At 37.3% G+C, this 27,942-nt stretch overlaps 1 protein-coding gene across 5 annotated transcripts in view; it reads left to right on the forward strand.

Annotated features, from left to right (window-relative positions):
- Positions 1 to 4,515: 4,515 nt before the first annotated feature.
- The window catches only part of LOC122070660 (protein CHROMATIN REMODELING 5), a 61,050-nt gene continuing 37,623 nt past the window's right edge, over positions 4,516 to 27,942 (forward strand). For 2 of the 5 annotated variants that reach the window (XM_042634858.1, XM_042634862.1), the window contains exons 1-10: positions 4,516 to 4,933; positions 5,837 to 6,612; positions 6,846 to 6,913; positions 11,888 to 12,325; positions 16,097 to 16,321; positions 17,457 to 17,540; positions 21,366 to 21,425; positions 21,536 to 21,639; positions 22,138 to 22,189; positions 27,505 to 27,568. In XM_042634858.1, coding sequence (XP_042490792.1) covers positions 5,907 to 6,612; positions 6,846 to 6,913; positions 11,888 to 12,325; positions 16,097 to 16,321; positions 17,457 to 17,540; positions 21,366 to 21,425; positions 21,536 to 21,639; positions 22,138 to 22,189; positions 27,505 to 27,568 — 1,801 coding nt within the window. In that variant the 5' untranslated portion in view covers positions 4,516 to 4,933; positions 5,837 to 5,906. Of the gene's footprint in view, positions 4,934 to 5,496; positions 5,605 to 5,836; positions 6,613 to 6,845; positions 6,914 to 11,887; positions 12,326 to 16,096; positions 16,322 to 17,456; positions 17,541 to 21,365; positions 21,426 to 21,535; positions 21,640 to 22,137; positions 22,190 to 27,504; positions 27,569 to 27,942 lie in introns of all 5 variants that reach the window. The other 3 variants (XM_042634860.1, XM_042634861.1, XM_042634859.1) reach the window with 3 other exon arrangements.

The raw sequence follows: 27,942 nt of genomic DNA on the forward strand, positions 1-27,942 counted from the left end.
AAAAAAAAAAAAAAAAAACACAATCCCTCCTTTTTCAGGTCTAGACAACCAAACTTGCATCACAGTTTTCTTTCACAAAGTTTGATAGTGGCACTCCAACAATTGGGAGTCATCTTAACTTATAGTAGATCAGCCCAAGGGAAGGGAAGCTTGGAATTCCAAAAAAAGCATTAGTAGAGGCTCTGATCACATCTTCTGGTGTCTAAAGTTGTCAACAAAAAATATAATCATTCCTCGGCAATCATATATATCAACAAAGAAAAAAGGAAAAAAGCATTAAGAGATAATCCACGAGGAGAAAGGGCATCCCATCCCAAAATCCAGGTTGAAAGGCAAGGATCTTCATAGATTGGTGGTGTATATGTCAGTACACCACCAAACCATAGTGCCCCAGCAAAGGAGCAACCCAATAAAATATGAGAAATTGTCTCTTTATCAGCTCATCTACCATAGACCAGGTCAACAAGAAGATTCCGTCAATGAAAGAGCCTCACAATTTGCAAACTCGAAAGCACAAGAACGCCATAAGCAGCAATAAATCTTGGGTATAGCTGAAGAAGACCATAGGAGCTTTTTTATTTTTCAGTAGCAACCTCTGTAAAGTCAATTTCTTGTATCAAAGGCTTAATTTTCTTTTGAAATTTTCCAAATACCTCCTTATACAAGAACAAATGGGCATTTGTGACACTTTCTTTGTGACGGACATAATTTCTGTCTCTAAAGAATCCATTTAAGAACAAATACAAGCATGTCACTAAATGTTTATCAATCGGGACGGACATATGCCATCAAGAAATTTTGGTATATTTTCGTCTCTATTGTCATTGAAGTTATGATAGATTATCTTCCATTGCAATTAAACTTAATTGGGACGACTGTAGTTCCATCTCTACATATTTATCAATTGTGACAGATATATTATCATCACAAGTTTTTGAAATGGTATTTTTTCGTCGCTATTGTGATAAAGTTTATATCAATGACAACATATTATTTTCAGTCCCAATTAAACTTAATTGGGACAAATGTAGTTTTGTCCCTACATATTTATCAGTTGAGACGGATATGTTGTTATTGCAAAATTTGGACGGTATATTTCTGTCGCTAATTTGAGTATCTTCCAACTTAATTTGTAAAACAAATGGAGCACCTAAATAAAGTAGACCAAACATTAAAGCAACAAACCTGCAATATAGATGACAGAACCATGTGGATTCAAATCGGGATAGTCCCCTTCCTTTAAAGCATCCCCTTTCTGCATCAATAAGTAATGGCGAGTGATCCAATCCAATTACAGGTTTAGCAAAAACTTCTACATCACCAAAATTTAACCTCCAAATATATTTAGAAAGAGGACTCTCCACATTAGTACTACCTAATCACCAATTACGCCAACTGTAGATAGGGCCATGACTACCCAAGTCCAAAAGGTGGCAAGCATCTAGCATTGTTTTGAACTGAGATATCTCTTTGACAATTGTTATTCCCCCTTGCTTCTCTTGCTATGTCAGATTATAATTAAAATCTCTAAACATCAACCATTCTGCATTTCTATTAGCACTCAAAGACACCAATTAATCATAAAGCATTAGGGATTTGGTTTGTTCACCACAAACAAAACACAGAAAAATGATTTACCATCCTCATAAAGAAATGTTAATATCCGATTAGATGTGTATAAGAAATCCACCTTAATAGGGTTCGTCTAAAGGAGCACCAAATCGCCAAAAACCCCTACAAGTTCAATGGTGGAAAGACCTACCATGTGAATAGTGACACAAACTCCAAACAACAATGTTTGCACTTGGTTTCCATAAAATGATATCTAGCTAGTCAATTACATCAGGAGATTTGAGAAAGAAACCGAATGGTCAAGGGTTTCACAATCCCTCGACAATTCCAGCTTCAAATCTTATTGCCACCTGTGGGGATAAGCACAATCAGCAACCAAGAGTGTAGAACCAAGGTTTTTTAATGATGAGTCATCAATTATGTTGTATTGAAGCTCAGATGAAGAAGTACGAGGACACTTGTTAGTGTCCTAATAAATTGTACTTCCTGACATAGATAAACCAGTAGCATCACCATTATCGAAAGTGTCTATAGATGGAGATGTCGGCCCAGTTGAATGAAGAATTTGTATATGATGAGAAGCAGATTCAGCTGACTCAATGTATCATGGGTGTTAATGGACACCATGGAGAGGTTTCGGAGCATAGAGAGGATAAGATGAGAGGAACCTGGGGATAACTCTCGTGTTTGGGTGTGGACTTTCATAAAACCAAAGAGGAATGAGGTATACAGTGCTCAGGTGGCTACTAGTAGCGAGGGGTGAAGATGTTTGGGATAAGTGAGGTACATAATTGGGAGTAGGAGAGGGAGCTCGCGATGTTGCCAATTGGAAACTGTAAATATTAGAAGAAAGAAAAAGAGAAGGAGAAAGAGAGGCGATACATGTGTAACCACTACCATACAGCTACGTAGTTACTAAAGCGTCCCAAAACTCTATGATTATTGATGGGAACACCCTTTTTATTTGTTGGGCATGCTACAAGTACAATTTGAAAAGTCAATAAATTCATGACCAAGCTTGTCTAATCACGTCAGATCCTGGCATATCAGAACACACAAACGGACGACTCAGCTGTAGGACTCACTAATGGACACGATTGTTTGATCGCCTATATTGGATAATTCTAATTTGATATGGTTTCTATTTCAATTTTACAGGTGATTTTTATTATGGAAATTATTTGGTTTGATTTCCGCACCTTATTTCAGTGCAATAGAAATCAATTTAGTTAATTTGATGGGCAAAATAATAATTTTATTTAAAAAAATAAAACATCACCCTTCTTTTCTTTATGGTCTAACCGTCACCATGCTCCCAACACCAAGCCATTCTAGCATTGCTACCGCCACCACCACTACCACCACTAGCTCCCTGCTACCGTTATTGCCACACATTACCATTTCCACCACCATCTCTTTCTCGGCCTTACCACCATGACCCTCGTCCAAAGAAATATATAAAATCTACTTTTAGAAATTAAATTATAAAAATTATTTTTTATTCTTGAAATGTTTCATATTGATGGAACCAAAGCAAATGTCAAAAAATTTATTTATTGGTTAGTTTATAAAATCTTAAAAAAAAAAAATCCTAAAATTGAAAAAGAAATCATATATATATATATATATATATATTTTTTTGTCAGCAAATATAAATCATATCAAATATAGGCTTAATTCAAATAAGGTATTTCAACAATTTCGTTCAAAACCTGAAAAATTCACCTCATTAAAACCCTTGTTTGTTAACATTGCAAGGCAGCATAAACAAGTGTTCATTTTGGGGTTGAATTAGTTATTAGGAGCTAGGACATGCGTGGCATTTTATCCTGACATGATATGATTATTTTTAACATGAAACCATGTATTACTAAAGTATCCCCATACCCTCTGATTATTGATAAGAACACCCTTATTATGTGTTGAACGTGCTAGAAAACTTGTGAGACACTATAACAATTACAATTTGAAAAGTCAACAATCCCAAGACCAAGCTCGTCAAATCATATATGATCTTTGCATATTAGATTTTATAGAATGTGACTCAATTGCAGGTTCCACTAATATACATGATTGTTTGGTCGTGTATATTTTGATTTGGTATGATTTTTATTTCTATTTTGTGGAATGATTTTTATTTTAAAAATTGTTTGATTTGATTTTTATATCTTCTTTTAGTGAAATAGAAATCTATTTGGTATATTTATTGGACAATTATTTAATGTTAAAAATAAAACACTACGCATCCACCATTACCATGTCACCACCAGTCCACCAGCAAGCCATACCACCATTACCACCACCACTACCCCTTCCACGACCATCGTCACCATCACCACCCCTTCTTGGCCTCACCAATAATCTATTTTCAAAAATTGAACTATTAAATAGTTCTTTTAATTCTTGAAATATTTCATATTGATACAATCAAACCATTTTCAATGAAAAATATATTTATTAACTATTTTGTAAAAGTCTCTTATCCGGCATGTTGATCATGTACTTAATTTTGAGGTCGAAAGGTTTTAGACTTGTATGACGATGGACCCAAAAAAAAAAAAAAAAAAATCTTAAACTAAAATAGAAATCATACCAAATCTAGACTTTATTTATTTTATTTGGTATAAATCTAGACTCCATTCAAAAAAGGTATTTCACTAATTTAAAAACTTGCAAAGCTCGCTTCATTAAAGCCCTTATTAACATAGCGAGGCCCCATAAACAAGTGTTCTAAACTTCGTATTACCCCAACCATGGGTCCGTGCCAATGCCTACCATCCGGTGAAGTTAACAGCACGTGGCATAATCCCATTTGTCTTTAGCCCGCGATAACTCTTTAACGTGCGAATGACGAATGAAATCAGGAGAGAGAAATAGAGAATGCCCCTATAAACACGTATCTCCAAAGAGGGAAAAAAAAAAAAAAAAGGAATAAAAAGAAAAGAAAAGGAAAAAAAAAAAAGAAGAAGGGGGAAGTGAAAATAACCTTCTGCAATCTATTTTTTCTCTCTTTGATAACCTCTCTCTCTTCCCCTCTCTGAGACCTTCTGCTCTTCTCTTTTCTTAATTGGTATGGTCATCGTCGACCGGGAAATCGAACCCTACCGTCGATTCCGTCTTGCATCGTTTGTTTCCTTACCTTCCGGGGCACAATAGTCGCCATCATTATACTAATCTCTCAAATCCTCCCCAAAACCCGTAACTGGATACAAGAGGAGAAAAAAAAAAAAGATTTTATTAAATTTTTTCTCCGTCGGCGAGTCAGTTTTCCGACGGCCGTCGCGTCTCTGTGGTGTGCACTATTATTAACCTGCACACACCTCTTCGATTGCTTTTCTTCTCGTTATTGTTTCTCTTCGAGGTAAGTTTATCCGATGCTTCATCGGTTGCTCTGTTTCTGCTTATTGTGACAATTTTCACTTAAATTTCTTGGCGATTCGAAGTTTCTGATTGTAGAATTAGGGTTTCTTCATGCTTCGAGGTTTGTTAATGGAAGTTTGGTAGGGTTTTGGGTGTCAATTTTCATTGGTTTCGTTTGCTCGATGGCCGATCCGTAGTTCGTACAATTTGATTTTTTTTTTTTGGTTATTCAACAGCATTGGGTGGCTATCTAATTCGGATCAGATTTGCTTTGATTTAGGACTATTTCGTTTTCAAATTGGATATCATTTGGAGTGTGTGGAAAGTTGTCTGTTTCTGTGCTCAGGAATGCTAGTTGTGTTTTTAAATCAGTTTAAACTATCTTACATGCTCTTTCCTGGGATGCTTCGGCGTATTGGATTAATTTTTGATTCAATCAGCTTCTCACCAGCAGACTTGTTAGTTCACACGCATCTTTCAGTTCTTGTATTAGTTTCAACACCAAATTTGACCAAAAGTCACCTTTCAAATTTGAATTTCTGACTTTTTCCCCGTTTTTGGTAGTGATTGTTTGGCAGAGTTTCACATATTGTTCCGTCAATGATCTTATGGCTTGGACTCCATGGTTATGATTGCAATTTTCTATTTTGGTCACTTGAATGTGCCTCTGAGGTGTGAACCGTTCTTTCTCTTATTGAGTTCAGTTTGAAACAAAATAACCTTCTTTTCTGCTGCCTGAATTTCTATCATCATGTTCGACTGTTTACCAGATTGTGCAAATGTCTTTTTATAAATGTCTGATGTCCGCAAGGGCAAAATGTGGGAAATCTGAAGCTTCCTGAAGTCTCCTCCTTGCATGTACTGATTGCTTGAAACTTTTCCTTTTTTTTTGTTGCTTTTGCAGCAGAGACCATCTCTTTACAGTGAGTTTGAAGTAGACTAGTAGAGCTCAGGGGAATTCCATGTAAAGTAAAATGGCCTTTTTCAGAAACTACTTCAATGGAACAGATGCACGTGGTGTCCTGGATGAGAAAGGCCAGGATCACAATGGCGAGAGAATTAATAGAACAGTAGGTAATGAAGACGTTGATGCAAGTTCAGACGAGAAGGATGCAGAACTGAAGACGGATGACCAGTTTCAGAGTGAGGATGAGCCGGATGATACCAGTGTTCTACCAAATGAGACAGCTGGTGAAAACAGCAGCGGGAGGCAGCCATTGAATCCTCAGCCTTCTGGAAGAAGAACAGGTGCAGTTGGGAAATGGGGTTCCTCTTTTTGGATGGACTGCCAGCCTATGTCTCCTCAGGAAGGATCTATGCATTCTGATCATAAAAGTGATATAGGATCTGAGGGGAATTCCTCAGATGTTAGGGTAGATAGATTGGAATCAGAAGATTATGATGCACAGAAAGAAGTGGAAGAGGGTCAAAGGGGCCAGATGGATGTCCCTGCCGATGAGATGTTGTCCGATGATTATTATGAGCAGGATGGGGAAGAACAAAGTGATACATTGCATCATAGAGAACTGAATAGATCAAATGCTTCAAGTTCAAAGGTGCAATCGAGACCTGTTTCTGTCAAAAATAATTTGTCAAGGAGTTCAAAGGCTGAAAATGTTGATGAAGATGATGATGATGACTTTGATTATGAAGACGAAGATGATGAAGATGAGGCAGATGGTACTTGATTATTATTATTACTTCTACTGCCATTACTGTTATTGGGTTGGGGGAGGTGTGCCAGAAGTTTCATTGGTTTGATGCTTTGATCCCTGAATTGGGTTGATATTATCAAATCACAACCAAATAAAAGAAGATACCCCTCCCAAATTTTATTTTCCCGCTACTTCACTAAGATGTGCTTACTTCCCTTGGTTTTAACATGGACCAATTTTTTATTTTATTTTCTGCAGAAGATGATCCTGATGATGCAGATTTTGAGCCTGATTATGGGGGCACAAGCAGCCATACAAGGAATAAGGTTATATTTTGAGCTTATGTTGCTGTATTGTGTTTGAAGCATTCAAAGAATGAGTTTGTCATTGTGTTATTCCGTTTCATATATGCATTTAGTATGTATCTTCATTATGTTGCATTGTGTGATACTGGAATTTAAATTCAGCCAGTTGAGTTGGCAACTGCACCATTCAGTAAGCGAACTATGTCTTATCGTCCTTCCATATAAAGTTGTTATGCTGACTTTTTATTGTTATTTGTTGTAGTTATTGCCTATTTCTTAGATAACGACACTGATTTAGAGATGGAGGTGATGCCAAATAGCTTTCATGATTCTACTTCATATGTTCTGATGTTCACCAGATCCCTGTACAGGCAATGGTTACTCATGGCTAAACATGAAATTGAGTCAAACCTGAATTCTTGCTGCTGGAATTGGATGACACTCCTGACTGCTTATGTTCATATGCATTGCTTCAGTTAGATTGGATTGTAAAAAGGGCTTTAAAGAGTGGAATGACGAACCGGGATCTGTGTAGCCAACTACATTTAGTTGGGAAAAGGCTTAGTCGAGTTGAGCTGGTTATCTGTTAGATTTTATGAGCGTAATGCTTTTCTAGGTGCTTGTTTGGGTACTTGTCACAAAACATGCTTACACACTGAATTTAGTGATTAGGTTTATCTAGGGTTTTGTTCAAATTTTTGTTTCAGATATTTTTCCTGTGCTACCAACCTTGGCTGTGGGAGATATTTTTTTTGGTTTTGGGGGGGGGGGGGGGGAGGCCCATTTGGAGGTGGCATGCAGCCTTGGCAACTCAAGACTTGTGTCCAAACTTTGTCATATGGGGTTTCTCTAGATGCTTAGCCAACGAACAGACTCTCATATTGGCTAGATATCTTCATTTCACTATTTCACTATAAATGGAGGATTTGGTTTTAGGATGCCTTAGGTGACTGGTTCCCTTAGGTGTCAAGGTGCATAGACTAGACAATGAGAAAAAGTTCAAAAAGGGAAACAAGGGAAGAGAAGAGGAGAAGAAGAAGATTTATGGCTGGGTTTGGTTGGTTTCTTGGAAGAAATGGAAAGAATAACAAGGGAAAATAAAAATATCCTTCACCATTTGTTTGGTTGTAGTGGAAAAATCAAGAGAAATTAAATGACAAAATTTGTCATTGTTTTTTGGTTGTCCAAGGATTTTACTTAGTTATCCCCCAACTTGTGAGAGGGAGAGGAGAAGTCAAGTTTTACTAGTTTTTTCTCAATTTTCTTTCCCCTCTTATTTCTCTCAGCATGAGTGAGAAACAAAACTAGGGATAATATGTCCCAAAAGTGGTTATTTCTCCTTAGCTTTTCTCACTTTTGCGACTAAATGATCACATATCCATTTTATCTCTTGATTTTTCCTCACATCATAGGGAAGCAACCAAAAACAGCATAATAGAAAAGAGAAAGAAGGGGAAAACATACCCAGAATTGGCAGACACACTTGGAACTGGCATAAAAATATGGTGTGCCTTAACTTCGCCTAGGATTTGCTTGGGACTCATGGCTGCTGCCACCACCTTGTCTTGGTACCGTGACAACTATGTGACCTATTCAAGTAAGTGATTATCATTATTTTTTGGTAAATGCCAAATTATTGACCAAGAAAAGCAATACAGTACAACAACAACAAGAGGATGCTGTTGGGACGAAGCCCATTATGTCAAATGAAACCTGCGCCTAAGGGAAGAATATAAAAGCTGAAGGCTACAGTCTTATAATGGGGCAGCTGTTCCACATAACGAAGACTAGGATGGAAAATGTCTTGAAGACGTAGATCATGAGCCAAATCCAAGGTTTAACTGTTTAAGAGGTTGAAACCGAAATATTTCTTGAAACTACTGAATTTTGGTTGAAACTCGGTACACTCCATGTTTTGGCCCGAAACTTCATGGACACCCTAATTAAGCACCCCTAAATATAAAGGGATCTTTAGATTGTTAAAAAACACACTGAAAAAAAGAAAGAAAGTTCGGTTTTGTATCCTAAGTTGCCAATGTCAAGGTTCTAAATCTCGGTTTGGGGGTCCGATACCATATACTAGGTACTTTTCTGGGCCAAATAAACCCCAAAAAATGGTACTCGTGGTTTGGACCCGAGTTTGATTGTGAATGTTGAATGTTTCTGTACACTACTACACTAGCCATATTATAAACAGAGTCTACATATAAAAAATAGTACATTCAAGGCATAGATTGGGCCATTCTTTTTAACATATATAAAATTTAAACAAAACAATCATGTCAATTAGTATAATATCTTCAAGCTCCAATAAGCAAATCCAAGGTATAGAAGGGTTGAATGCATATGAGAATGCAAAATAGTGGTGATCAAGGAAATAATCTGGGCAAAAAATCCAATTTTTTTGGCAAAAACCTTCTCCCCAGTGTCGAAACCTGGGGCACCTTCGAGTTCACTATTTCGGTTGACTTAAGGGATTTTATACTCTTGCTTTCGACCAAAACCTGGTCGAACATACTTGAAATTCAACGAAACCTGGGATGAACCCATTTGGACCCATTGTTGCTTTCGACCAAAACCTGGTCGAACATACTTGAAGTTCAACGAACCTGGGATGAACCCATTTGGACCCTTTTTTTTTGTCTCGGTCTTCTTGATACCAAGACGTTGTTTTGACCAAGATTTAGAACCGTACCTTGGATGCATATTCTCAAATATAACCTATGCTACACATAATTTAGCTAAATATGTAATTGTAATTGACAAATGGAGAAAAATCATTTAATATTATTAAATGTCAAAATATTACAATGAACAACTACAAATACACCACCATACACATACAAGTGTTTCAACATAACTCCATAAATGAACAATCAACCACTAAGTATCAACCATATATTTTTTTCAAAGTTTTGTGGCAGGAAAATCAATTTTTAAGCTAAAAAGAAAAAAAGAAAAAAGAAAATTAAATTTGACTCCATGAAGTCATAGATCATCCTATGATATCTAACATATAAAAAATTGAAGCATAACTACTACATATTTACCCTATTTTTTGCAAAATTAACTTTAGGAAAAAGGTTTTGCCTCAAACTGTGATTGTTTGAGAAACCTAGTTCAAATGCACCTAATATTCGCTGTAGATGTGTTGTAGAAGCCTCCAGCACATTGTTCCTCCAAGATTTGCAAGTGGAATGGCCAAAATAACTCAAACGCAAGGGGTTGGAGTTGAATTTGCAAGTTTCGGTTGAAATATGTCGAAATGGGTTGAAACAGTGACCCACTTCGACTGAGATTGGGTATTTAAATCAAATGAATTGAAACCGAAATGCCGAAACGGCACAAAATTTCGATAAACTTGAAAGTTTTTGTTGAAACATTGCATGCTTATTGAGTCACATGCAGTTTCATTTCAATCAAGGTTGAAACTGGAATATTTCACAAGATTTCAGTCATTTCGGCTGAAATCTCAAACCATGGGTAAATCATTGCTTTGTCCTTGCTTCTGAAAGTAAGAGACATGGCTTACAAGGCCAACTGAGACACATGCTTAATTAAATTAGCAACCCTCCATACTGATCCCTTCTTTGCTTGATCCACCTAATAATAGTTTCTGCATTTACCGAGGTCTGGTCGCCATATTCTGGGCGATTTATGGTGCCAAGGTAGTAGCCAAGTGCCTTGTCGTATCCACCTAGGTGTTCAAAGTGTGCATAGAAAGCACAAACATTTAGGCATAGTTGTCACGGTGTTGAAGTGGGCCTGGCCACAAGGGACCCCACCTAGGCGACCAAGGTTCCTGGATTCCTAGGCCATGCCTTGACCACTATGGATGTAGGTTGGATCTTATTGTTAATACATCCTAACATCTTATTGTTAATACATCCTAACTTCCATGATAATGTCATTATGTATCTCATTGCATTGTAGTATGGTCTACAATAGCATCTAAACCAATGATCAAATTTAAAAAAAAAAGAAGAAAAAAGCTGATGAATATGGAGCGGTCCCTTGGTCAAAACCTTGCCAAGGTGCATGATGCGAACCATTAGACTACTGTATATGGATGTGGGACATTGATGTTGGTGAAACTGATTTTATTGTAAAAAAAAGGAAGTGGACAACCTATGGCTTGCAAAGAAGCCATTATGCCCATAACAAATTAAAGTTGAGCAGAAGTTGAGAACTGCAGAATGTATGATTCCATGCAGGTCATTTGTGTCTCCAACACATCTTCTGTGTTATTTTCTCATCTAGGCTTCACTGAAATAGGATTGTCCTAGTGGAATACAAAGAGCGAGCCTGTCTGGCCAGATGCACAAATCTCCATCTGGTCTTTGTGATTCTGCATGAGGAGTTAATTCTGGGGATCTTCAGAATGGAATCGATTACACTACAATTGAGAATGGTTTTGGCTTGGCCTTAAATTGATGTGGATCCAAGAGTAAGGGTCTTAAGGTAGCTGATCTTGTTTGTCATTCCCTGGAGAGTATGGGAAAAGAGATTTGGTGATAAAACAATGTATATTAAAAGCTTTTGGAGGAGTGGGAAACCTGATCTTGGGGATCAATGTTGACCTATTTTGTTGATGTGAGTTTAATGTATATGGGTTAATTTGGAATGCATTTTTGGTAGGCATACCTGTAGATGCCATTTGTATTTGTCTGAGAGCTTGAATGATTTATTTTTCTTTGCTGCCCCCCTCCAATTTACATACCAACATGATTACTGTATTTCTATCGCATTTAATTTCTTGATTCGGTGGGTTGGTGAAACCTATGTGTAGAAACCTCATCTGGAAGTGCTTTTCTGATCGTTGTTGAAACTTCATTTTGGATATCATCTAATGAAGTCATTTATTTTTTGGGTGATGATTACTGCTGAAATTTATAACCTTTGCCTTTAACCTTTGTTTTGAATCGCATGCTGCAACTTGAATGCAGGCCGACTAACTTAGGATTTCCCTCCCCTTTCTCTTTTAATAAAAAACAGGATAAAGATTGGGATAGCTACGATTCTGATGAAGAAGATGATGATGGAGAAGACCTTGATATCTCAGATGAAGATGAGGATTACACGGGGAAGCCCCAACGCCGTACACGTGGTAAAGGTGGATGTGGTTTAACGTCTACTAGAGAATATAAATCATTTTCTGCACATAATCGACAAAGAAAGGGGAGGAGATATTATGACGAGGAAGAATCATCAGCAAAGGATTCTGAAAATGACAGTGATTCAGATTTCAAAGGTAGAACAAAGAGAGGGGCGCATCTCCGTAAGAACAAAGTTGGTCGATCCACTGCGTCTGCAAATACTGCTTTACAAAATAATGAAGTACGCACTTCAAGTAGGACAGTGCGGAAGGTGTCATATGTTGAGAGTGAAGAAAGTGAAGAAGTTGATGAAGGAAAGGTTAAGAAGACCCAGAAGGTGTGGATTGTTTACCTTAATATCATTTATTTCTTGTTAATGGGATGCAGGCTTTGTGTTACTTCGTCAATTTTATGCTATTAAGCTAATTGTTTTGGGGGCTTGGTGAATTATACAAACAATTCAGGGATTAAATGAGATTCCTCATTTGGTTTCTTTTACCTTGAGGAGGAGATATCTGTGCAACTGAAACAAATTATAATCTCAAATCAATATGGCAGAATTAGTGTTTTATTTATTTATTTATTTTTATCTTATTATTGATTTGGGGTGAAGAATAAGTGTTGGGATTGGTGATGAAGGGGTGACATGCAAAACTCTAAACCCTACAAGTAGGAGTTGATCTTGTGGAATTTCTTTTCCGATTCAACTCATGTTCTCAATATAAATTTTGACATTTTGACAATGTTGATTTGAAGCAGTGATGTGAAATATCCTTTGGGAATGTTTTGTTTAACACTTGCTTAGTTATTTACTGTGTAATCATGAAGAACTGGAACTTGTTAAGGTTTTGGGTTGAGGGTTAAACTGATAATATAGCTGAGTTGTTTCTAAGTCTGGTGGAAACTTTTTAGGGTTAGTACTGGTAGAAGTTGGTGATATCTCTGTAATTCAATGTTGAGACCAATATCGCTAGCTATTGCTTTGGTGAAATATTAAATGGATCAATGAAAGAAATTCCTTATTTAAAATTAAAATATGTTTTTATTTATTTATTTATTTATTTTTTTAATATCTTACGTGCTTTAATTCCTTTCGGGACAAGATATATTTTTTCATTGCCAATGGAAATTGAGAGAACATCAGTCAAAGAAAAGGAGACTGAAGTTGAAGATAAATCTGAAGTGAATCAAGTGATCAGTGATCAGTGATCACAATGAACTGTGATAATAAAGAGAAGACAATACTTAAAGCTTCAAAGACAGAATTTTAACAGCTAGAATATTCTATTGAAGAGGTCTAAATTGAGGAAATCAAAGCAGACAAAACTGAAATAGTGGAAGATGAGGTAGTGGTCAATGACAGTCTATACGAAATCGTCAACATTCATGATGGTGTTCTTGAAGAGGTAGAGTCTGTGCCTCAATTCTTGATGAGAAGCATAGTTTTTAAGGCAGTAAGGCGACAGAGGCGTTTGAGGGTCTTTCAGAGCGCCTTAGCGATAAGGCGGGCATAAAGCGTCGCCTTATCGACTAAAGCGTTCCTGTGTACTTTTTTTTATAAAACCAATCTATTTGGCTCAAATCCTAGTTGAATCCTATTACTTATATGTTAAATAAATATTAAATGTTCATATTCATACCAATGTAAGATATTCATCAAGAAAACAAATCAATAAAGTGAATAAACTAAGTTCATCTTCATCAATCATCAATCATCAATCATATTAACATATAATATAAATACATAATTATGAAACAAAATTATAAATATAAAGAAAAGAAGACAAAAAAAATACAAGTATTTATTATACTTACCTCTATGATGCCAAAATGAGTGCCCAAGTCCTAAGGTCATTCACTATATTTCTACTCTCGTCAAAGAAGAATGAAGCTCACCGTTGCTGGAGCAAAATGGTGGCCAGGATCAATGGTTCTTCCTTGTTCCTTGATTCTTTCTCAAAGCCATTTCTTAAAACCCTTGACAAAATCCAAACCTTGTTTGTGAATCGTGTTTTTGTTTTGTTTGTTTTGGTTATTTTTGATGGAGTAAAGCTGATCGCATATATCTCAAGTGTTAACAAAACCATACACCTACCAATAAAAAATCTACATCAAGTAATTTTAAAATGTGTTTAAAAAAAAAAACCCCCCATAAGGCGCCACTTCACATAAGGTGGATCACTGCCTTACCATCTCTAGACCGCATCAGCGCCAAGGCGCTGGTAAGGCGACTATGATGAGAAGGCTCCCAAAGTTGAGGACTGTATGGATATGATATTCACAATTGATATTGATTCAGAGTTTGAGTACATGGAGTTTGTCATGCCACCAAAGTTCTTTGAAAAGAAAGCTCCACATTTTGAAGACTACATTCCAAACATCTGTAACCAGAGTACTGCTATGGACAGAAGATGGATATTCATCACACACAATTGATCCCTCATCTCTATAAAACTCGAAGTCAATTTTTTTTTTTTTTTTTTTCAATATGGGGAGAGTTGATGTAGATAAATCACATAATGGGGCTTATTTTACTGGAAATAAACCTTAGGTTGGCTTATATATGTGTTGGGCCTTTGGTACAATGGGCCTAATTACAAGATTTAATTCATTAGGTTAGATTGAGTTGTTAAATTTCATTAAGTAATTACTATTTCCGTGTTTGTTAAGAATTGGATAGAGTCTTGCCTGAACAGAACTTATGTTCCTACTTTGGATAGAGTTTTAATTCTGTGGGACACCAATTCTAAGTTTCTAACTAGTTAAGGTAGTGTCTTAGTTATAAGAGACATATATTCCTATCATGGATAGAGTTTCCTGTTTCTACTACACTTTTCTTTCATATTATAAGTACACTGTACACTTTTAGTTTCTATCTATATATTAATGTAAGAGATAAAATTGGATTTTGCTGCCTCTATTTTTGTGGGATTCAGAATGCTCTGTTGTGGGATGCAACAACCCTTGGTGAGATGCTAAGGTTGGTTTAGATCTTTCTTCATTCCTCCTCTCTCTAGTTTATCATTGATTCAGGTTAGTAATTTCTGGTTTTCAGTTATTCTTCATGTTCTGCTTGCTGGAAATTTCTGTTTTTCATTGTTTATTTCTCAGTTTTCATATATTTGGTAATAGGATAGTATTTTAAACACACCCATGGTTTCAAAATTTGATTTTGGTGTTGATTTCTTAGAGTTTTACTTCAAGTGGGATTCTTCTGGAGTCCTATTGCCATTGGGATTAGTCCATTACTCCAGATCTGACCATTTGATTTCAATCGTATTTTGAGTTCTAGACCATTAAAGTTGCATCTGACCAGAATTTCATTCCCATCTGAGTTGTTGATTGTTACTAATTGAATTTCTTCTAAATCTGGTATTTTCCCCTTCACTGCGATTTTGGTTTTCAAATGACTTTCTAAACCTAATCCCTTAGGGGGTGTTTGGTTTGGTAAATCAAATGGTGTGTGTATCGGATATGAATGTCAATCTTTTGATAGACATTCTTTTGAATTATGTTTCTTTCTGAAAAATCGTTTGGTTGCCTTAAGGCTAGTGCATGTTTCTCGCGGGTTGAGATATTGGCTTCCGTAGAGAACTTTTTTTCGCTTTCTCCTTTTATACTAGGTGGTAAAAAGGTTGCTCAAATCTGAGTTTAAGTAGTGAGGTGAACTCAGATTTGGAACACATCTTTTATAATATGGTCATTCATGGGAAGTGGGATGCTCACTTATGAGGGCCATCCTAGTGGAACCAAACAACTCCAAAAATTAAGAATTATCATTCTAAAGAATGTCATCCCAAAGATTTACCAAACCAAACACCCCCTTAGGCTTTTAGAAACCCATAAGAATGTCACAAGAAACAATACATATAACAGGGCTAACTTTGTTGCCTTTAAAAGGTTAATTTTATTTCTGGTGGCTATTATCTTATATGTTTAACTATTTTAGCTTTTACAAAACTTTCAACAAATATTGGCTATTTTTTGTCCCCTATCTCTGCCCTCTCTTGATGAACTTTTTTTTTTGGTTGTTCATCTTCCGTAACTCCTTTTAAAAATCAAGTGGATTCCTTTGTCTTCTTTTATTTTACAATATTTTTTTTTTCAGGAGGACATTGAGGAAGAAGATGGAGATTCAATTGAGAAGGTACTATGGCATCAGCCAGAGGGCACAGCTGAAGATGCTTCGAGGAATAATAGATCAACACAACCTGCTCTGTTGAACCATGCGTCAGACTCTGAGCCAGATTGGAATGAAATTGAATTCCTGATAAAATGGAAAGGCCAGTCGTACTTGCACTGCCAGTGGAAAACATTAGCTGATCTCCAAAATGTAAGCAATTCTACTTCATGGCATGTATATCTAGTTTCTAACTTTTTTAATATGTCACAGAATTACTGACTTTATTGATAAAAAATGAAGTTGTCAAGGCGTCGCCTAGGTTACTTTTTGGTATCACCTTGATTTCCAAGCCTCCTCCAATGCCTTGGGTTACTTAGACGTCGTGGCAACTATGAAAGAATCAAATGAATGGCACAAGCCGCAAGGGACTATAGGCATCAGTCACCCAACGCTACACAGAAAAAAAAAGAAAAAAAGAAAAAAAAAAGAAATGAAAATGAAAGATACTTCTGACTTTTAATCAAATAATTTAGTGTATTCTTCTATCAAAAGTTCTTGGTAGATAAGAGAGCATTCTGTTTTATCTATACTATTATATACAGAGAAATAGGCTTTGGTGTTCAGTATGCCCTATGCATGAAAGCCTGCCTCCCCCTTCTCATTTAAAACTTCTTTAAGATAAGTTGTTTGAAAAGGAGAGTGGTGGTTCTACTAATTTATCTCTCCATTATTTTTAGTTTTCGGGTGTGATTGTAATCAGTAACTACCATTCAATCCTACAATTCTGGGTTTGTTAGACAACACACATGCCCTCACCAATTTTTTCTTATTCGGAGTATATGTGTACTTAAAAAAAAGTATTAGATTGGTAGTTTTCTAAAAATTTCATTAAGGATAAGTTGATATCTTCAGGGTAAATGTTAATTAAGAAAGTTATATGCTAATTTTAATTTTACTTGCTTTGTAACAGCTGTACTCTTAGGACTAGGTGATTACTGGGACTTCACTTACTCTATATGCCGCATTTCAATATATTGTGGCCAATAGGTGGTAATATCAATTTAGTGGGGTGTGGTGCTGTTTTTTTCCTACCACCTATTCAAATCCTTAAGCTTTGGCCTTATGACGACTGACATTCCTCACCACCTCCATCTACCACGGTACCACCTGGTTTGGTTATGCTTTGTTATGACTGATATTATAACTCTGTTTGGTTGTTTTTCTCTCTCTCTCTCTATTTTTGTTGTGTGTGTGTGTGTGTCCCTCATAGAAACCTACTTTGTTTTGTTCTACTGAATTTATAGTTTTCATTGTTGCTGTCCATTTGTTTTTTGGTGACACACAGCTGAGTGGTTTCAAGAAGGTTCTAAATTACACTAAAAGAGTGATGGATGAAAGGAAGTACAGAAACACTATGTCCCGTGAGGAGGTAATATTTTCAATTTGTTGTTTTCTTCAGCAAGTTTCAGCAGGCTGTGGAACTGAGATCCAATTATCCAAATACACTTTCTAGTTTGATTATTTGCACTTTCTTGATCACATGAGCATTTAATTTTGTGTATTAATCCCAATTATTAATGTTTGTTCTACTGCCATGCATGAGATGAATATTTTTGAACATTTATGGTTTGTTCTTATTGCTGTGCATGAGACTTGGATGAACCTGTCTTTTGACAAGAAATTTATTTGTGACTAGATAATATGTTCTTTTTGTGACACTATGCTCTGGAGCTGCTGGTTTCATTTGGTTATTTTTTCTGATGAAAATATTTTTTTGTGTATGTAAGGGAGCAGCTTATCTTATTTTACTTCATTTGAAAATCAAACAGAGGCTGTAAGGCTTATGTGTTTTTCCAGTACTTTTCCTTTTTCTCTATGCTGAATTTATTGGAAAAAGAAGGGGGGGTTACCATAGAGAAGTAGGTGATGCAGGCAGCATATGAAGCCTGCCGGTAATGGGCACAAACTAGAGAGATAAGATATCAAAACCAACCTGTATATTGGCTTGAATGCAGAACATGAGTATTGAATGATTGAAGCAAAAAGGAAGAAGAAAAGGAAGATGGTACTGTTCACCATGAACAGCTGTGTAGTGGCTTGCCATGAAACTGTACTGTAGATATGATCCATTTGTTTCACATGAAGGCTCCATCTGGTTGCAAGTAAAGGGTAATGAAGAGAAGTGATATTCACTTAAAAAGAAATCAACTTGGCTAGGCTCTTTAGTTTCCTCGGCTCTGACAAATCATACCAATCAAAGTAATCATTCAAAGAAGAAAGCCAATCATTGAATATGTGGGGATCAAGTTTCCCGTCGTATTCTTTGAGCTCTAGCTTGATTTTTTGTGATGCGTTAGTACTCCTGTTTGAAAAACCAGTTTAAACCAATGTGTGTAGGTTTATCTTCAAGAGAACCTTTGCTGCAATCTGGGGCTTGAAAAGTTTGGTTCAAATTGCTTATGGACCCACTCAGATGGTCAACAGTTCAAAAGGTAAGGATAATGGAAATTTAGTAAATAAACAGAACCTTGAAGGCCTACTGAAGAAGATAAAGAGGGAAGGGACAAGACTGGAATTAGTAATTGAAGAATAAGAGTAGTCTTGGAATAAAAATAAACAAAGGATCGGAGGGAATGCGGCTTTCTGCCTTCTCTATTATTATTCTCTAGACTGACCGGCCTTCATCATCATTCATTTACTTTCCCGATCAAAGACCCTTAAGGTGTCTTTTTGTGTTCCCTCAACCCTTTTATATTTTTTGGGTGAGTATCCTTCTCCTCTTTATTCTGTGGTACCATAAGTTTCTTCTTGTCTTTTGTATTAGTTGAGAGTAACAGGCTCGCTAGACCTGAGTGGTAGTATTAAGAACTAATGGGAAGAGCATTTCAGGAAAGAAGGAACTATGGTGGACTGATGGTATATATACTAGCATCACCAAAGTTGTCTGCTACCTTTTGATACAGACCATTGGCAAGGGGGGGGGGTGTTAGCTTTGAAAAGAAGATCTCCCTCAAGATAGAATCTACTGAGCTATGACTTTGGACCTCAAATCGCAACTATGGAACCTCTGAAACCCAGGTATTAGTAACTTAATCTATGACTAATCACAGTATTGAAGTTATGAAAGTGTCACTGACGGTAAGTCACAGGCCAAGTTTGGTCCTCGAATGGGATATCAAGCATGGGGATTTAATGTAAAGCTAAAATTGACAAGTCAATCAAGCCTTCAACTGCAGGATTTTTTAATCAGAAGAACAACCTTGAACAGCCCAACAGATGTACTGTAGAGCTTGGACTGATCTGTAATTCCTTTTATGCTTGGGAGGAGGAGAAGAAGAAGTAGAGGGAAGAACCTCTTGGGCTTCACATTGCAAAGAGTCACTGGATCATACACCACTCCACCACTTAGGTCAAACACAATGTAATTCTCAGCAGAGAAGTAGCAGCAGCAGCAACAGCATAGTTTTCTTCCAATCATTGAAGCTATGGGAGCCTCCATGCTTGTATTTCTAGTTAAAGCAAAAGGGGGGCAAGCACTCCAATTTAGAAAGTCTCACAATAGAAACTTCTAATTGGTTGCCTATTACATAAGTATCTAAAAACTGAAAATAGAAACAAACCAAAAAAGGTAATTAAGGACTTGATTCAACTAATAACTTAACCCCTAAGAAATAACAAAGACTAACAACTTAAATTGAATCCCACTAAAACGGAAACTAATTTAAAAGGAAAAAAATTAGTTAATCCTAAATGCAACCTTAAAACCCCTAGTTTAGGCCCATAAAAGTGGCCTGTTACACTCAAAACATATGGGCTCAAAGGCCAACATGTATGTAACCCAACCCTAGGCTTATTCGTAATAAAACAAGCCTATTTCGATGATGGATTTGCATCAGGATTCTTTGGAGATGGGATTTCAGAGATCAAGTTGCCTAGGGTAAGTTCTCTTTCGACCCAAACCTCAAGGGAAAGGTACTGCATAACTGTTGTTCGACCCAACCTAGGGTGGCAAAAAGAGAAACACTGCAGGGACAGGAGATAAAACAAGAGGGATAAAGGAGAAAAATTGAAGAAGAATGAAAAGGAAAGACAGAGCACTTAGGAGGAAAGATCAGGGAAGGGCAGCGGCAGTTGACCAACTTCGAAGTGTAGAACACACAACACAACTCACCATGGTGAGTAAACTCAACTCTACTTTATTCCATCTTCAGTTCCCTCTAGTACCATGGTGTGTAGAAGAAGCCGACTCCTTAAATTATTTTTCCATTAGCAAGAGCCTAAACTTGTTCTGCAGTATCACTTGCAAAAACTTTTCCAGTATCAAAAGTTCTTAATGTTAGTTGAGTCCCCAGTTCCCCAATAAATTGATCGGTTGACCCGTGATAATCCCTACTGCTTTTCCCAATTCAACCAGCCCAGTCTTCTGGTGATACCTTTGTGACCTTCTTTAGCTAAGTTGTTGGCCATAATTGTAGTTGTTAAGGTGATGCTTAGGCAACAAGGGAGGTCTCGATGCACAAGGTTACCAGTTGCCTTATATATCAAGGTGTCCCAGGCACAGAAGATGAAGGAGATGTACCTGGAATATGGCACTTGCTTTGGGTGTGTAGACATTCTATTGGATTCTTGGTTAACCTCAGTAGCTGTGGTTATAATATTGGCATATTGAGTCATCGAAGTCATGGGTCTTCATCAAGTATCCATTAGTGCCGAAGCCTTGTAAGGACCTCCCACATACCATGGGAGAGCCACGCAATGCCTCAAGCGGAGTCTCTATTCATGAAAGAGCTGTAAGGATGTCTCCCTTGACCACCAAGTCTGGAAGTCCAAGGTAGGGGTCGAACTTAAAGACCAAAAGAAGTCTAATCTTTCATCTATCTCTTCATTTGCTGGACTTGCAGTTTCATGAGTCTTTCGGCTCAGTGGTTTGACTAGTAGATCTGCAGGGCATCTCTTCCTTATGTTTGCTCCCCCTCCCCACCCCACCCACCACCCACACCGCACCGCCCACCCCACCCCCGCCCACAAAAAAAAAAGAAGAAAAAAAATAAAATAAAAAGAAGCATCTTCACCTTGTTCCCTTATATAAATTCTATGTAGTTGATTCCATTGGTGATCATTGAATAGAATTGCAGTATTAAAGCAACTCTTCATAACCTAGAAGTCTTCATGTTTATAATGGCCACACATGGATTGTCCTTTTGCTTGATCTTCATATATTTGATGGTCTTAGTCTAGAATTCTTATGTATCAGGTTGAGGTTCATGATGTGAACAAGGAGATGGAGTTGGATCTTATTAAGCAGCATAGTCAGGTTTAGCTTTCCTACAATTTGTGTTCTGTTCACTAGTTTCTTCCTATCCTCTTTTTCCTGTCTTATTTATCTTCCAAGTAATTGGTTTATTATCAAATGCAAGTTGCCAGGTAGAAAGAATATTTGCTGATAGAATTAGTAAAGGTGGCTCAGAAGATGTAACACCAGAATACCTTGTCAAGTGGCAAGGACTTTCTTATGCGGAAGCAACTTGGTAAGCTTACCAGAAATTGGTTTCTAGAGATGTTGGGATTTCTCTTATATAGTTTTTTATTTCCTTTAAAATTTGCAAGTTATTTGTCCTGTCTGTCTGTATAGTGTCTAATGCCTTTCCTTTAGATTTGTTGTCTTATTTTAAGAGCAACTTATCACCTGGTGATTGATATGATTGATAATTTGTCTCTATCTATAGTTATAAAATTTTCTTTGTCTACCTACCGAAATTTTTTTCAAATTGGTTTATAGTCTCTGAGATTTCTCCTAAACTTTTTTTTTTTTAGCAACTATATGTTTTTTCCTGTCTGTCTCTATAAGGTGTTATGCCTTACCTTTAGATTTGTATAGTGTCTTACTTATACTGTTGCTACATATGCTGATCAAATTTCTTTGTTTCGCTTAACCTTCTTTTTTGTTCAGTACTTGATAGTGGTGTAGTATTTGGTGCACGATGAACATTTTGGCTCTTATGATGTTAATTGGTGTATCGCTGCAGGGAAAGAGATGTAGATATTACATTTGCACAAGATGCAATTGATGAGTACAAAGTGAGTATGTTGTTTGTTGTTTCCTGTATTTAGTTCCATGTTTGCTTGCTCGTCCTGTGATCTTCTGGTGTCCATCTGAATTGTGCGAATTGGAAAACTGGGGGTTGGCATGGGGCCCCTTGAGTCTACACATCCATAAAAAAAAATTTAATAAATTATGCATAAAATCAAAGGGTCATTCTTTTGAGAGTGAATAAACCATTCCCACAGACTATTTTTCCTCCAATTTATGGTCCAAAAGTTTTGTCCATCTTGATATTATGCTTCTTTATGAAGTTTACCACGTTACCTATTGCATTTGTGACCCAGTTCGATGAGCATTTATTTGTAGGTAATGGAGGACAACATTGGAATTGGGAATTTTTAATGCTTTGAGTACCTAACTTAAATGTTGGCTTTTTCAAAGGGGATGGCCATTGTTGGATGGAGGGAGCATTACTCCATGTCCTAATCCTGAGTTGGGAAGCATGCATGCCAACAGTGGCCCTTAACTTTCGGAGACATGGGGTGCATTTCCAAAATAATTAGCTGAAAATGGAATCTATTTCTTAAAGCTCCCCTCAGTTTATTGTTTTTCAGTTTCTTATACTAATGTAAATACAGATACTAATAATTTGTTATAATAGAACGAATCTCTGCAAATCCATACCTGTAGATGTAAGTGATGTAGTACTGATTTCAGAAGTTAAAAACAGTACCACAACAGAATTGAAAACTGAGAAGTAAACGACCAGATTTGGGAGAAAACTCATTTTAGAATCAAGCCTTCAGATGGGCCTGAAAATGAGGTCAAATTCTAATATAGAAAGGAGGGAATCTTTGCTGAAATTTCAGATCGATCCAATATTTGATCTGGTTTTATTGAGGATTTTTATTATGACTAGGAAAGGGGAAAAGCTGTCAAAATAAGATCCTGGAGAATGATCGGGTTGCAGGTTCTTAAACCTACTCAAAACAACTGAAGTTATACTATTCAAATCAGAAGCAATAGGTCAGTCGAAAACATGTACTGATTCCAGCATTCAAGAGTAGGAAGTGTAAAACCCGATAAACCAATCCTACTCAAAGGAGGACTCTAATCAACAACCAGCAAAATTAAAATTAGACAACAGAATATGAAAGGTAATGGTGTCGCATGAAAACTTCTGCAATCAGAATTGAGATCGGATGTAGAACTCACCTCCAATGCAATAATCCTAGTGATAGGATTAAAACTGCAGAATCTTAAGCAGAAGATAGTACCTTAAAGAAGATTAAACAGAGCAACATACCCAGGCTTCCCACCGCAAGATGTTGGCTGGATCAAACACCAGTTAAACCTTGATCACACACAATGGGATTCTACATGCAAGGAAGAAGAGGGCAGCAGCCTTTTTTTTTTCTTTCCCCTTCCTGATTTCAATGTTTTTGGCTAATAAAGTGCCCCTTGCCATTGTTTATAAAACCAAGAAAACTCCTACTCAATTCCTGTTACAAGTGGCCATTCCTTTTTAAGTCCAAGTGGTTTTTAAAAAGGATGTGGACCCAAACTTAAAGCCTTAAACCAAGAAGTAAAATATCTAACTTAAATTGGATCAAAACAAATCACAGTCATTAAAACGACTTAAAAGGAAAATAAAAGGACTAAACATAAGTGGGCCACGCTAGCCCTGACCCTGGCTTGGAAACATTCGTCTCCGACGAATGGGTGAAAGACATGTAACACTCAAATAAATCCGGATTGAGATGTTTAAAATCATTCATGTGGGACCAAGTGTTGTCATCTTTGAAGGCCCTCCCATTTGACGAGGAAAGCGTGATAACCGGTTCCATGTTGAGTCATTGTATAGTATCATCCAAGACCTCTCCATTTGCATCATCAATAGTTGATTGTAGTTGTGGCAGTCTGGCAGCCTCAACATATGTTTCGTGTCACCTTCATCTTCTGATGTTCCACACACATAGGCGTAGATCAGCCACGTTGAAAATTTTGCTTATGGCCATATTATTTGGCAACTCAAGCACATATTTGGTCCCACTTGTTTCAGCACCTTGTAGGGACTGACCCATCTTCCTCAGGCGGAGTTTAGTATTAACACTAGGTTGAAACCTCTCGGGATTAAAATGATCTATCACCATGTCTCCCGGTTTGAACTCCTTATATTGTTGATGATGGTCAGCTGTAACATTATATACATCATTGCTCAAAGGTGTCCGTCGTCGAGCATCTGCATGCACCTCAGTAATATGGCAGAAGAACTCAACAGCCTGAAGAGTAACTCGAGGTTGGGATGGGAGTTGAACAAGATCATTCGGTCATTGAGGCTGAATTCCAAGAAGTATTTCAACTGGAGTACATCCTGTGTTTTGTTCACTGAGCTATTGTATTCAAATTCAGCAATGGCGAGGATGGCTGCCATGTCTTCTCATAATCTTGAACGGGATAGCTCGATAAGTGTCCAAGCTTTTGTTTACCATCTTTGTTTGTTTGTGTCAGTTTGTGGATGGAATGCGGCTGAAAAATGCAGTTTGGTGTTGGTATTCTGCCACAATGTCTTCCAAAAATAGCTTATAAGCTTGAAGTTACGATCAAAGACGACGGTTTCTAGTAACCCTTGTAGTCGCACTACATCTTTGATGATATCTTGGCAATATGATAAAGGTCTTGTGACATGGTAGAAAATGGGCCATCTTTGAAAAACGATCAACTAACATCATAATAAAATCATATCTCTCACGAGTAGGAGGTAGTCTTAGCTTGAAATCCATGCTTATGTCCAACCAGGGTGTGAATGGATCATACACGGGATTCTCCACTCAAGGAAGAAGTGGGAAGCAACCTTTTTTCTTCGGAAATCAAAATACTGGGCTATGAAGAGCCCCTTGCCTTTATTTATAAAACCAACAAAACAGTGTTTGAATTTGACTAGGAAAATCCCTAGTTGATTCCTATTACAAGTGGCCATTATTTTTTAAAGTCTAAGTGGTCTTTAAAAAGGATGTGGACCTGAACTTAAAGACTTGAAACAAGAAATAAATACAACAACAACTCACCCTTTTCCCAACTAAATTGGGTTAGCTACATGGATCTATCAAAGGAAAAGATAAAGAGGTAGAAGAGAGAAAGGGGGGTGATCAAAAAAAGAAATAAGGCAATGCAACACCTTCGGGTCATCCCACTAATGCAATCCGCCACATGGATCTTTGCTCTCCAAACAGCTCTGTTTGATGTCATACTAGGTTTAAGAACAAGCTTTTGCATGTCTTCCCTTACCAACTCATCAATGGTTATTTTAGGTATGCCCTTAGCTCTACTAGCTCCTTCCAACTGGATTTGATCATTCCTCCATAATGGAGCATCCCTAGGCCTCCTTTGAATATGGCCATACCAGCTTAGCAGCATTCTCGGAGCTTGTCTTGAATCGGGGTCACTCCCAACTCAGCTCTTACCCTGTGTCCCTGTCATTCCTCACTCTATCTCTCTTTTTTTTCTTTCACACATCCATCTCGTCATTCGTATCTCTGTTACACTCAACTTACCTATGTTATGCTTCTTGACTGCGCAACATTCTGCCCCATACAACATAGACGATCTTACGACTGTCATGTAAAAATTTCCTTTAAGCTCGAGGGGAATGCGTCGATCACACAACACTTTAGATGCACCTCTCCACTTCAACCATCCTTCTTTAATTCTGTGGGAAACATCATCATCTATCTCACCATCCTTGCTAATAGTAGACCCCAAATACCTAAAACAGTCGCTTTGCGGCCTTGCGGGATCTCTCGCTCTTCAAGCTTCACCACATCAGTATCCGTCCTTAAGCTACTAAAATTACAAACCATATACTTTGTCTTCGTTCTACTAATCTTAAGACCTCTTGATTCTAAGGTCGGTCTCCATAACTCTAACTTATCATTAATCCCTGCCATTGTCTCATGCACCAAAACGATATCATCGGCAAAGAGCATACACCACAGGACCTCCCATTGAATGTTCTTGGTTAAATCATCCATGATGAGTGTGAACAAATAGGGACATAAAGCGGATCCTTGATGTAACCCAATGGTAACTGGGAACTCAATAACATAATATCCCACCAATCTCACACTAGTCACCACGGTCTCGTACATGTCTTGAATTATGTCCACATACATACTAGCCACCCCTTTCTTTTCCATAGCATGCGAAATTATCTCTCTGGGGACTCTGTAATAGGCCTTTTCTAGGTCAATGAACACAATATAAAGATCCTTCTTGTAGGATCTAGATTTTTCCAGGAACTTACGTAAAAGGTAGATTGCCTCCGTTGTGGATATCCCAAGCATAGAACCAAATTGGTTCCTCGAGACATTAGTTTCACTTCTAGTGCGGACTTTGATGATCTTCTCCCACTATTTCATAGTATGACTCTTTAGTTTTATGCTTCTGTAGTTCTTACAGCTTTGTGTATCGCCTTGATTTTTGTAGACTGGGAGTCTGTGGCTACAATACTTCTTGTCCAATCATTAGGCATCATTCTAGTGTTCAAAATTTTGTTAAACAAATTGGTTAGCTAGCCCAAATCCTTCCATACTTCTATTGGAAACTCATCCGGGCCTGGAGTCTTACCTACTTTAATCTTTCTCAGGGCATCTTTAACTTCGGTCACTCTTATTTTTCGAACATATCTATGATGTGTACTCTCATTATTCCTCCGGAGTGTTGTCAACATTTGGCAAGATGCAAAAATACTCAGCCCATCGCTTGTTAATGTCTTCATTCTTTACAAGAACTCTCCCATCATCACTCTTAATACATCGGACCTTATCAAAATCTCTGGTTTTTTTGTCATGAATTTTAGCTTTCTTATAAATAGCTTTTTCCCCTTCCTTAGTATTTAGATTATTGTACAAGTCCTCATATTTCTTCGCCTGTGCTTTCCCCACTATCTTTCTAGCCTCGTTTCTGGTGGTCTTATACTTCTCATGATCTTCAAAACAAATCACCGGTCTAACCGGATCTAAGTTAAAACAACTTAAAAAGAAATTGAAAGGACTAAACATAAATGGGCACACTAGGTCTAGCCCTTCTTGTCTCTCCTGCGGTCTGTCTTCAGTTCTGCATCAGTTATGTTGTATTCAATTATCTTTGAAGTTGCACTCCATATGTAGAAAGCACACAATGGCCTAAGCGGTTATTGTTTGTGTCCTGCTCTTCTATATTTTGTTGGTTTTCCATTTCTTTCTTTCATTTGTATATTGAGGATCCTAGTATGGAATCTGGAATGTAAACCTTATGCATGGTAGTATGTTATTTCAATTTTGATTTCTCCTAATTTCCATTTTATAAACAGGCTCGTGAGGCTGCGGTGACTGTCCAAGGAAAGATTGTGGATTCTCAGCGCAAAAAAAGCAAAGGTCAGTAATTTTTCTATCATATCTTTGTCTGCCTGGTTTTCCTACAGTATGTTGATGTGGAAATCTGTATCATAGATAAGACTGCGTTAGATGCGAAGGTAAAGGTGGCTGATGAAAGTGAATCTTAAGTTGTTCTCTTAGTGCTAGGTACCATATGCATAATCACAATTTAATTGTGAAGGACTTTGGTATAGTAGTCAAGGTGTTGCCTAGGTGCCACCTAGGCTACAAAGCAGTTTTCCAGGGCCTAGGGCCTAAACGACTGCTTGTGGAGTTATCTAGGCATTGGGTTTTAAAACCTAGGAGAAAAATGGGGGGAAAAAATAAGAAATCAAGGGGAAATAAAGAGGAAAATGTGAAAGGGGGGGGGGGGG

The sequence above is a fragment of the Macadamia integrifolia genome, unplaced genomic scaffold (genome assembly GCF_013358625.1).
Source record: "Macadamia integrifolia cultivar HAES 741 unplaced genomic scaffold, SCU_Mint_v3 scaffold961, whole genome shotgun sequence".
In the NCBI taxonomy this organism is placed as follows: domain Eukaryota; kingdom Viridiplantae; phylum Streptophyta; class Magnoliopsida; order Proteales; family Proteaceae; genus Macadamia; species Macadamia integrifolia.